This window comes from Orycteropus afer, unplaced genomic scaffold (assembly GCF_000298275.1).
Source record: "Orycteropus afer afer isolate SDZICR_OR568_19922 unplaced genomic scaffold, OryAfe1.0 scaffold00059, whole genome shotgun sequence".
Lineage (NCBI taxonomy): Eukaryota > Metazoa > Chordata > Mammalia > Tubulidentata > Orycteropodidae > Orycteropus > Orycteropus afer.
The window spans coordinates 4,143,980-4,156,272 of NW_006921646.1; the positions used below are offsets into that span (position 1 = coordinate 4,143,980).

General features: G+C 47.2%; 1 protein-coding gene across 1 annotated transcript; it reads right to left on the reverse strand.

The window, feature by feature from the left end:
- Window positions 1-9,636: 9,636 nt before the first annotated feature.
- CLPS (colipase) lies at window positions 9,637-11,936 on the reverse strand. Its single transcript, XM_007939385.1, has 3 exons — window positions 11,850-11,936; window positions 10,347-10,469; window positions 9,637-9,768 (listed from the first exon to the last, which is right to left on the reverse strand). The coding sequence occupies exons 1-3, from the start codon at window positions 11,934-11,936 to the stop codon at window positions 9,637-9,639; spliced, it is 342 nt and encodes a 113-aa protein (XP_007937576.1).
- Between the last annotated feature and the right edge of the window lie 357 nt (window positions 11,937-12,293).

Here is a 12,293-nt window from a genome sequence, read left to right on the forward strand (position 1 = left end):
AGGTGAGGGGGCCCTCAGGTAGGCAGAGGCAGAGGAAAAGAGCTATGCCCCTTCCCTCTCCCCTGCTCCCCTGAATCCTGGGGTATGTGTGCACGTGGGGTGTGTGTGTGTGTGTGTTCAAGGGGTGATGAAGCTGGGGGTAACCCTTTCATGGCTTTCCATCCTGGACCCTCAGGGCCCACTGGCAATGCCAGGAACCAACCCCTACACCCCCTATGCACACACGCAGCCAGAGAGCTGATGACGCAGGGACTATCCCCAGCCTGGAAGAGACCCTTCCTGTCCCCACAGATCAATGGGGCCAAGTGCTTCCACCACTCTGACTGCCACAGTGACTGCTGCCTTATCAACTTGGACAATGGTGGTGCCTTCTGTGCACCCAAGGCTGGGTATACCATGCCATGCTTGCCCCAGGTGAGGCTCTGGGGTGGGGCAGCCCCTTCTGGCACATAGGCTGGGAGAAGTAAAAGAGGATCCAAAGCCCCAACTGCTTTTGCCTATTCCCTCTGCCTAGAATGCCCTTCCCCCTTCTCCACCTGGCAAACCCTGCCAAACTCAGTTCTAGCACCTCCTCAGAGCTCCTACACTCTTGGCTCATAACTTCAACCATGGCCTCTGTTTGCCTCCCCTCATGGTTGGAGATTTTCAAGGGCAGCGATGGTATCTTACTCAACTTTGAATCCCCTGCCCCCAGACTGGTGTCTGCACACAGTAGATGCTCAACAAATGTCTGTTCAATGAGTGAATATTTCCATTCTAACATCACTAGAGCAAGGTAAGTAGAAAAAGCATTTCTTCTCACTGCCAATCCCTACCACTCTGCCACAAGGACCTACTTTCTCCTTAAGAGAAATGCACTGAGGTGGCAGGATCATAGCTTGGGAGTTGGACCTCAGTTAAATCCTGCCTTTGCCACCCCTGTCTGTGTGATTTCAAACAGGTCATTTCCATTCTCTGAGCTTTAGTTTTTTCATCTGTAAAATGGGACTAACATACCTACATCATCAAGTTGCTCCTGATGATAAGCAGTGCTCAATCAAGCATGGTTGTTGTCAGCTGTTTAAATGCAGGGAGCAGAAGACGAAGACACAGTATGTCTTGTTCCTCTTGGCTCTCTCTCATCTAGCCCTGGGCCCAAACTTTACTAGGGAAAATGACCCTCACCTCCATGTCCCTGCCTGGGGAGTTGGCAGTGCCCTCAGCAACCAGCCTGAAGTGGTCATAATAATAATTTTTTTAAAAAAAAACCTTTGCCATCAAGTCAATTCTGACTCATCATGACCCTACAGGGCAGAGTGGAACTACCTCAGAGGATTTTTAAGGCTGTGGGAACTCTGGTGGCATAGTGCCTAAGGCATTTGACTGCTAACCAGAAGGCTGGCAGTTCAAACCCACCAGCCACTCCTCGGAAGGAAGGTTGGGCAATCTACTTCCATAGTGATACTGCCTCAGAAACCCAAGGAGGGGTCACTATGAGTAGGATCCCACTTGATGGCAAGTGAGTTTGCTTGTTTCGTTGAATCTTTATGGAATTAGACTGCCACATCTTTTCTTCCATGGGGCAGCTGGTGGGTTCAAACCCCCAATCTTTCAGTTTGCAGGTGAGTGTTTAACCACTGCCCCACCAAGGTATTTTTATTGTGGGCTTTTGATCTACTTTATCTCATCTAATCCTGGCAAAAACTCTGTGAGGTGAGTACTGTAATTGTCTCCATTTGACAGATGAGAAAACTGAGCCAGAAAAACTAATTAACTTGCCCAGGACCATGCAATTATAAGCTGTCGAGCCAGAATTAGACCCCAGATCTGTCTCACTCCCGCTCTTGTGCTCTTGTTCAAGAAGTTTAAGGCCCTTTCTTCCCTGCACCTTGCTGACTCTCAACTCTCATACCTCCTCCCTGCAGACCAAGGGAACCACCAACATCCTCTGTCCCTGCCGACAGGGCTTGATTTGCATAGCCAAGGACTTGCTGTGTCCCCGCCGGTGCCATGTGCTTTAGAGAGGACCCAGGCTGGGCACCATCACCCCTCCTTCTGTCCCTTGGAACCAGAGGCTTTGGGTGCCCCTACCCTGGTCTGTACCAGTTCCTGGGCCATTAAAGTCATTTCCAGTCTCTGCTCTTTGTCTGCATTTTCTGGGAGAGGGGCCCTGGTGGGGATCAGTCACAGTTTGGGAGCAGGAGAAAGAGGAGACTGGAGACAGGGAGACATGAAAGAGCTTGGCACTGTCTGGAAGCCAGGGAACAAGGCAGGGGGACTGTGGGTGTGGAGAAGCTGCGTCCAGGAAGGAGCCATGTCTTGGGATGAGACATGTGTGGGAGAGGCCAAAGAACAAAAAACCAAACTCACTGCCAGTGTGTCAATTCTGACTTATAGCAACCCCCATTGGGTTTCCAAGGCAGTAAATATTTACAGAAGTAGATTGCCCCATCTTCTTTCCACAAAGCATCTGGTGGGCTTGAGCCACTAGCCTTCTGGTTAGCAGTCAGATGCCTTAGGCACTGCACTACCAGATATGCCTGAAGAATGTGTGCTGGGATGTCAGTGTTGAAGACATAATGAGAAGCATCTCAGTGTTTTGTGAGGGGAGCAGAAGAGTGGAGGTCATTGGGAGTGTTTATGACAATGTGTGTGGGAAGCACAAATGCAAAATGACTTCCATGCTCAGCTGCTGACAGAAAGGTTGGAGGCTTGAGCCACCCCTGCACATGCCTATGGAGAGAAGATGCCTGACACATTAAGTGTCTCTGCTCTCTGAGATATTATCAGTTCCATGTTATGGATAAGGAAACTGAGGCTCAGAACAGCTACATGATTTGCCCAAGGTCATACCGTTGGGCCATTACTGTTGGGGTTATTAGTACTCTTTCTGCTGAAAGTATCTGAGAAACCACCTCACACTGGTTTAGATGATGAGGGGATTTATTGGTTATCCAGGGACAGGGCAGCTCCGTGGGAAGCTGCAGAAGTTCCAGGTGCCCTCTAATAATAAATAATAATTATGGAGCCCTTCTGCCATGCCAGGCACTGTGTACAGTACTTCACGGGTATTAACTCTTCTTATTGTCACAAGAACATTAACTAGGTACTGTAATTATCCCTTGAGTTCTGTGTGGTGCAAACAGCTAATGGCACTTGGCTGCTTACCAAGCTTGGCAGTTTGAATGTACCCAGAGGTGCCTCAGAAGAAAGGTCTGGTGGTCCACTCCTGGAAACCAGCCACTGAAAACCTACAGAGCACAGCTCTACTCTGGCACACACTCAGTCATCGTGACTGAGATAGACTCAATAGTAACTAGAATACTTTTCCCTATTTTAAAGATAGGGCATCGAGTCTCAGAGTTTCCTTCCCAATAAGTGAGGCTGGGATTTGAACCCAGGGAGTCTTGCTTCAGAACCCAAGCTATAACCACAAATCCACCTCACATGTCCATTACTATGCCTTCTAGAGAAAGGAAATACCTCTATCCCATAATTCCCCACAAACATCCTAAGATTAATTCTGATTGGATTGGCTTAGTCTGCATGCACCCCTCTGACCTGATTGGTGGAATGTGCTGATTGACTTAGGCTGGGTTATGTGCAGTGGTGGAACCAGCTTCCCAAATTCTCAAGAGAGTGGTGTGGATATAACCTGCATGCTCCCATCATCAGCACAGTCCTTACCCACTAGAAACTCAGAACTCGACTTTCTTACCTGGCCAGATCCTGGCAAAGGTGCCTTGACCTCAACTCTGATGTCTAGATCACTTTTCTGAGGCAGACTGCTACTCTGGGACCCTGTATCACCCCAAGCTCAGACTGCTCCAGTGACTACCCTGCTCTGGGTCTACTTGTCACTGCCCATTTGATATAACCTTAGTGTTGCTCGGACACTTTTTGCTTTACACAGAAAGCAGGACTTGATTTTTCTCATGTATCATTATCTCGTGATCATTTCCCTTGGTCACTCAAGTATTTTAGAAAACATTAACCACAGCAGCAGAGGAAGAAGGAGAGTCAGGAATAGGAGGAGGCTATGGAATGTGACTGCTAACCAGAAGGCTGGCGGTTCAAACCCACCAGCCACTCCTCGGAAGTAAGGTTGGGCAATCCTACTTCTGTAGTGATACTGCCTCGGAAACCCAAGGAGAGGTCGCTATTAGTCAGGGCTGACTCCACGGCATATAACAACAACAACAACATGGAATGTGTGGCTAATTGCCATGAACAACTGCCCTCTTCGCCATGAGACCAGAAGAACTGGCTGGTGCCTGGCTAAAAGTACTGAACATTTTGATCAAATTCTATAGAAGAATCCTGATCAAAAGGGGAAAATGCAAACCAATTTTCATGGAATTCCATTTTTCTGAGTCATGGAGACTAGACGAGCCCAAGAAACTATTGCCCTGAGATAATCTTTAAACCTTAAACCAAAAATATCCCCTGAAGACATCTTAAAACCAAACAATAACCAACGGTCCACAGTATTCTCAACAGAGAGAGATAGAAGCATTCCCCTTGAGAATGGGATTGAGGCAAAGATGCCCATTATCACCACTGTTATTCAATATTGTACTGGAAGTCCTAGTCAGAGCAATAAAGCAAGAAAGGGAAAGAGAGGCCATCTAAATTGGTAGGGAAGAAGTAAAACTATTCCTGTTCACAGAAGACATGACCCTATACATAGAAAATCCCAAAGATTCCACAAGAATGTTACTGGAACTAGTAGAAGAGTTCAGCAAAGTGTCAGGGGACAAGCCAACATACAAATATTAACATTATCTAGGTGGCCTTAACTTATTGTTGTTAAGTGCCATCAACTTGATCTCCACTCATAATAACCATGTGACAGAGTAGAACTGCCCCATAGGATTTCCTAGACTGTGATCTTTACAGGAGCAGATTGCCAGGTCTTTTTCCTTTGGAGCAGCTGGCTGAGTTCGAATCTATGACCTTTTGTTTAGAGCCAACTAGTACTTCTGTAGTGATACTGCCTCGGAAACCCAAGGAAGGGTCGCTATGAGTCGGGGCTGACTCAACGGCAAATAACAACAACAACAACAAGTATATGTGAAAGTGTCTCCACTGCTCTTGCCTTCTGAGTTACCACCAGCTCCTGCTCCCAACACTCATTTTTTTTTTTTTTTTTTGTTCTGATCATCTGCAACCACAACTAACTCACCACTCACCGTTTTTTTGTTCTGAGCCCAGAATTCTTGTCCTTGCCAGAAAGACCTACAGAAATGTATCCAGATACACTTGATTTTCTCCTCAAGGGAGAGACCTACTGTAATTATAACTGAAGGCCTCTGGAGGAAGGGAGTGGAAAGATGAAAGTTGAAGTTGAGTGTTCTGTTACTTAATAGTTTTGTGACTTTGGGGAAGTTTCGCAATGTCCTTGGGTCAGAGCCAGCTCATCTGAAATATTCAGATATTCATAATACCCTCTATTAGCAGTAAAACACAATAGGATTGGATGACAACATCTTTTGAAATCTTCTAACTCTGTTGTTGTTGTATATGCCGTCGAGTCAGATCCAACTCATAGTGACCCCTCCTTGGGTTTCTGAGGCAGTATCTCTACGGAAGTAGATTGCTTCATCTTCCTTCCGAGGAGTGGCTGGTGGGTTTGAACCGCCAGCCTTCTGGTTAGCAGTCAAGTGCCTTAGGCACTATGCAACTCTAACATCCTCTAATTCTAAAGACAAGACAAGGACAACAGCTTCTATTTCCTGTGTAACAATGCAAAGCACAATACACATTATTTAAGCATTGCATCATCCCTGTGATGGATTATTATTGTCATCTTCATTTTGCAGATGGGGAAACTGAGGCTCAAAGAGGCTATGCAATGCCCAAGATCACATAGCCAGTAGTCAGTAAAGCTGAGATTTGAACTCAGATCTTGTTAGTGCTAGTGCCCAAGCACACAAGATTAGGCTATTCTGCTGGCAGCAAGATGGGCCCAGCAAATGATCCAGGATGCAGCAGTAAGTCTGGGAAAATGTCTATTTTACCCCCATTGTTTTCCTCTGTCACTTTGGGCTAGAAGCCAGCCTTTCCTGTCAACTCTAGGGCTGGGTCTTCACACCTCATTACCTTCCCTCCAGTACTCATTCACAGGCAAGTCACCTGGCAGCTGCAGGGTGTTTAGCTGGACCTTAGAGAAGCCACTTTCACCTCTGGGCCATGATGGGGTGGCTGCTGCTGCTGCGTCTCCTCTTTTTCTCCTCCTCTTCTTCACCACGGGCTCACTTCCCTAGGTAATAGACAGAAAAATAGTAAGGAGCTTGGAGGGTGCAGTCACCTCCCTGCCCTCTTTCTACACTCTTGAGGGAGGAAGACTGCAAGGTTGAAGTGAGAGAAAGTCCAGAGTAGGGGGTAGCGTGAAGTGCTGAGTAAATGATATCTGGGAGGAAAAAGAGAACTCATTCTAGTCTTGAGACCTCTGCCAGGAGCAGTGCCACGTGCTGAGATGAATGTGACACAGCACCGCCCTGCCCCAGCCAAGCTCACACCTGGTAAGGGAGATAGACAGTTAGTTATTCAACAGATTATTGAGCACCTATTATATGTAATCACCACCCATCTGTCAATTTGTCATACTGTGGTGGCTTATGTGAAGCTATGATGCTAGAAGCTATGCCTTCTGTATTTCAAATGCCAGCAGGGTGACCCAGGCCACCATGTTTCAGTAGCACATCCAGACTAAAATAGACTAGGAAGAAAGACCTGGCAATCTCCTTCTAAAAGTCACCAATGAAAACCCTATGGATCACAACAGAATACTAGTTCCCATATCATGTGTCAAGATGAGCCTCCTAGGTTGGAAGCCATTCAAAATACATAGTGGCCACAGTGGACTCGAGCGTGCCAATAATCATGAAGATGGCACAGAACTGGGTGGCATTTCGTTCTGTTGTACACGGAGCTGCCATGGGTTGGAGCCCACTGTACAGCAACAAGTATATGTCTATTATTTTTGTAGGTGCTAGGGGTAGGGCTGTGAGCAATACAGACAAAACTCCTTGTCCTTGGAGAGCTGACATTCCAGCATAGGAGACAGATAATACATCGGCATATAAGTAAAACTTATATCCCAGTTGACAGGCATCTGGAGAATAAGAAAATAAGGAAGGGACTTAGTGGCTTAGGGAATGGTGGTGGTGTGGGAAGAGGTTACAGGCTTAAATAGGGCCCTAGGGAAGACCTTACTAACAAAGTGAAGTTTAGGCAAAGTAAAGGAGCAAGGCAAGAAAGTAGCTGGGGGAAGAGCATTTTGGGTGGAGGTAACAGCCAGAGCACAGGTCTAGAAGTGTAAATGTGCCTGGCATTTTCAAGGAATAGCAAAGAGGAGTGAGGGAGAGAGGAAATAGTAGGAGAGGGGATTGGAGAGAGACAAGAAATAGAGGATTACAGTATCCTCTCTTATTCCACAATTATGCATTGAGCCATCTCCTATGTGCACGGAGTTTAGTTCTAAGGGCCAAGAATTACAGAAGTGAATGAGATAGCCAGAGATCCTGTGCCCTCTTGGAACTGAGGTTTTAGCAGAGGGAGACAGATAATTTTTTTTTTTTAAGCAAACATAATAATTTCAGAAAGCCATAGTGTTATGAACATACTATGTTATGAACATAGTAAAGCAAGGTGGTGGGGATTTGATCTAGCTAGGTGTTCCTAAAGGGCTCAAACTGAGGCAGGAGATGGAGGCAGCCAGGCAGAGACCAGAGAGCAAGGTGTTCTGTGCAGAGGGACCAGCAGGTGCAAATGCTCCCGGGGCCAGGCCAGCTTGGTGGACGCTTCCAGCAGTGGGGACTGTGGCTTGTGTGTGTGTTTTGGGGAGGGGGACATGAGATCTAGTGAGAGGCAGGAAGCCCCAGAAATTGCAGGCCCTGCAGCAGGCCAGATAAAGCGTTTTGACTTCTAAATGCCGGGGGAAGTCCTTGGAGGTTTTGAAGCAGAGGTGGGGAAGTGGGGGGGCGGTGTTATATGATGGGATTTACCTTTAAAATAAGGACTCCTATAGCTACTCTGGGAGCTTTGGTGGCGTAGTGCCTAAAACATTTGACTGCTAACCACAAGGCTGGAGGTTCAAACTCACCAGCCACTCCTCGGAAGGAAGGAAGGTTGGGCAATCTACTTCTGTAGAGATACTGACTTGGAAACCCAAGGAGGGGTTGCTATGAGTCTGATTTGACTCAATGGTAGTGCGTTTGTTTTTTTCTAGCCCTAGTGACAAAACACATAAGCAGCTCAGCTGCTAACTGAAAGACTGGCGATTTTAACCCATTCAGTCATTCCTCAGGAGAAACAATTCCAGTAAATTTTACAGCCTAGAAAGTCCTATGGGGCAGTTCTACTGTGTCACATGGGGTCACTGTGAGTGGGACAGCACCTAACAACATCAGCAATAGTCATTCTGGGAAGAATTGATGGGGAGCTTGGGGGGTGGGCATGAGAAAGGGGAAAATGAGTGTGTTAGTGGCAAGAGTAGAAGTGGGGAGGCCAGGAAAAGTCTACTGCCAATCCCAGTCCTCTCTTCCTTGTTCACAACACTAGACTCTGACATGTCTTAAGAAGTTAGGAGGTCATGGAGAGAAAAAAAAGATATGCTGCTCACATGACTAAACTGGTTACAAGCCATGGAGAATTAGCTGCCCTGATGAGAATGTGGTCACTGGTAGAGGCCAGTGCTATCAGAATCGAGTGAAATTTTGGGGGAGAAAAGTACTTTGAGTTTGTAGTTAGTCTCTGCCTCTGCTATGGTGAAAGGAGGTAGGCCCCTGATTCTGAAAAGCAACAGAAATTGAGAGTCTACAGTAGCATTGCCCCCAAAAAAGTAAAATGTAAGTTACATGTGTAATTCAAAAATTTCTAATGGCCTTCTTAAAAAAAAAAAAAAAAAAGTAGAAAGAAATACCTGGAGTCAATTTAGGTAATATTTATTTAATCCATTATATATAAAAACTATCATTTCAACACATCTTTCTAGATCTATTAGATATTCTGCTATAAAAGCAGAGGTATTTCTAGCTTTAAATGCATGAAAAATTCCTAATGCTGGACGCTGTAGACCTCTACTCTCTAATATAGTAGCAACTAACCAGCCGCATGTGCATGTTGAGTACTTAAAGTGTGACACATCTAAATTGAAATAAGTGTAAAATACAAACTGGATAGCAAAGACTTATTATAGAAAAAAAAAAGAAAATACATCACAAATAATTTTTTGTGTTGGTAAGTTTTGATGCCAGGCAAAGAATATGAGTGTGTGTGTGTATGTATCTCTGAAAATTTGAAGGGCAAGGAGGACAACCCAGGGAGGTGTAACTGTTCTCCAGAAGTGGAGAGACTTGCAGCCCAGCAGGTCCTGCTTCACAACCTTATCTCCAGTCTCCAGTTTGTCCAACCACATCTTCCCTTTTTCCTCTGGCCTGATGGCTGGGATAGAGTCTTGATGTTACATCAAGAAGATACCACCTCAGCAAGAACATCCAGGAGCCTGATGAAGGTTTGCAGGAGGGGCTTTAATTGTCAAGAACCCAATCAGAAAACAGAGGTGCTGGTCAAGGGGGTAAAGGTGGAGAGAGGTGGTCCAGGGTCAAGTGTTCTGGGGCACACTGGGTTCGGTGCAGGGGTGGGTGAGTGGTCTCACTGCGTGGAGCGTCCAACATCATGGCAGATACCAAAGTTGGTGTTGATGATGGCTCCCACAATGGTCTTGTCAGCTTCGCAGGTCAGGCCCCGCTCACAGGGACACTTGTAGTAAACCCCATAGAGCGTCTGTAGAAACATAGAGTCAACAGAGTCATGTGATATTGGGGGCTGCTTTAAGCATCACTCGCCCCTGCCTAACCCCAAGAACCAGCAGCTAGTCTGAATGTCTTTTCAGATGGTGCTTCTACTGACCACCTCCCCAGGGGAGACCCCAGTTCTGGTCTCCATTCTGTGGCTCGCTTGATCCCTCTGAAGCCTCTATCTATCCATCCGTGAAATGGGGATAACAAATCTTTTCTCCCCTCTGTCTCACTGGTCAATTGTGAGGGTCAAGAGAGATGATGCCCTGGTAGCGTGGTGCCTAAGGTAGACTGCTAACCATAAGGCTGGCAGTTCAAACCCACTAGCCACTCCTCGAAGGAAGCCTGGGCAATCTACTTCTGTAGAGATACCACCTCAGAAACCCGTGGAGGGGTGGCTATGAGTTGGAACCAACTCGATGGCAGTGAATTTTTTTTTTTTTTTCCCCCCTCATCATCTCAACATTCAACACCAGGCCAACTCTTTTCCCAGGTCCCAGTCTCCAAGCCCCAGTGACCTCCTTCTCTGAGATAGCCCTCCTCCAGCAGCCCCTCGGTACCCACCTTGGGAGAGCACTCGCTGTTCTCGCTGGCCTTGGGCATGCAGCGGGCCAGGCTCAGCCCGGTGTCACGGTGGCAGCACTTGCTCTTGCACTGGATGCTGTTCAGGCAGAGCTCACCATCATCCTGCGTGGGGCAGCCAGTCAGTCCAGGACCCTCCCTTCCTCCCCTAGTCCCTTTGGCCATACAGACCCCTACCTTCCCATCCTCTGCCAATGTCAGTTTGTGAAGGAATTCAACCCCTGGGTCTGGCAGCCTTTCTGCCCACTGCCAGCCCATGTGAGAAATGGATACCAGGGAAGCAGTTCTAGGCTGGGGGACAGGATGCCTGGTTCTAGTTCCAGCTGCACTGCCAACGCTATGGGTGGCCCTAGACAAGTCACTGGGCCAGGGTGGGCAGTTCCCATCTGGAATGTGCATGTATGGTCCAAGAACAGGGTCTCTAAACCTTTCTGGGTTCCACATTCTTTTGAGAAGCCTATGAAAGTTGAGTACCTTCTGCCTGGAAAGATCCCTTCCCACAGCTTTCTATTTATAATTTCAGGGGGGATTCCTGGGTCCCATGTTAAGAACCTTTGAACTAGGTGGCCCTCAAAGGACTTCCCCAGTCCTCACAAGGGATGGAGAGGCTGTGTGGGACAGTGGTAAGAGCAGAATCTGAGGTCACACTGCCTGGGCTCCATGCCAGCTCCACTGCTGTTTTGCTCAGTAACTTCAAGCAGGCTGCTTAACCTCCCCCTATTTCAGCTTTCCAAGGAGCTCTGATTAAAATATTTGGCTGCTAACCAAAAGTTCAGTAGTTTGAACCCACCAGCCACTCTGTGGGAGAAAGATGAAGCAGTCTGCTTCCATAAAGATTTATAGCTTTTGAAACCCTTTAGGGCAGTTCTACTCTGTCCTACAGGGTTGCTATGAATCAAAATCAACTCAATGGCAGGTTTTTTTGTTTGTTTGTTTGTTTTTGTTTTTGTTTTAATCAGCTCTCCATCTGGAAAAGGGGTTGATAAAAATACTACCAACCTCACATGGTTATTATGGGGACTGAGTAAATATTCTGGAAGCATTTAGAATAATGACTAGCACAAAAGAAGTCTTCCATGAATATTTGACAAATTGTTTTGTCAGATTCCTCCAGGAGAGGTGATATTTAAGCCAGTTCTTCCCCCATCTCCTAGCCTGGATCAGAAGCCAGAATCCTTGGAAGCTTTTTAAACTCCTGGACCTGCTGAGTCAGAGATTCCAGGGTGAGAGGCCAGGACTCTGGATTTTTAGAAAGCCCCTCATAGCCAGGTTGGACCAGTGCTCTGAGATGCTCCAGTCTGAGCTCTTGAGGTCAGTCTTTTCTGGGGGCCCAAGGGGAAGAAGTGCAGGAAAGGGCATGGGGCAGGAAGGGAAGAGATGCCACACCTCCCGCCAGCCCCAGGTTGGGACAGCAGAGATCAAAGACCATGCTTAAAACATTCCCACCTGGGGTTCAGATGGCCCCTCCCGTGCAGACCCTCTTACCAACTGGATAATGATTCCCCTGGGGTCAGGAACCGCATAGGCCACTGCCAGGAGGGCGATCAGCAGAAAGACAAGGGCCTTCTCCATGATGAGTGGGCACAGTGCGTATGAGGAGTAACCAGCAGGTCAGGTGACAGAGGATAGTTAGGGTGGTGGGGTTATAAAAGGGGCCCTCTCCACATGTGACTTGCATTGTGCATCCTGCAGGGCTTACCGTGAGCAGAGGCACAGCTGTGGCCAGTCTGCTGTGGGGGAGGGGGAGCTCCGATAAGGCAGCTGGGCAAGCATCCAGTAGACTCTCATACGTATGTGTGTGTAGGGGGACAGAAGAGGTGACAATATTGTGTCATGGTTAAGAATGTGAATTCTTATATATAAGACCCCTTTTGGGTTTGGTTTGGTTGAGTTTCTGAGGAGGTAAATCTTTACAGAAGTAGATTGCCC

Excerpts from the sequence above, each read along its gene's own strand:
- CLPS (XM_007939385.1), bottom strand. The coding sequence starts at position 11,936 with ATGGAGAAGGCCCTTGTCTTTCTGCTGATCGCCCTCCTGGCAGTGGCC. Across the intron at positions 10,470-11,849 it reads GGGGAATCATTATCCAGTTG|GATGATGGTGAGCTCTGCCT; the intron begins GTAAGAGGGTCT and ends TGCCCCACGCAG. Across the intron at positions 9,769-10,346 it reads ACAGCGAGTGCTCTCCCAAG|ACGCTCTATGGGGTTTACTA; the intron begins GTGGGTACCGAG and ends ATGTTTCTACAG.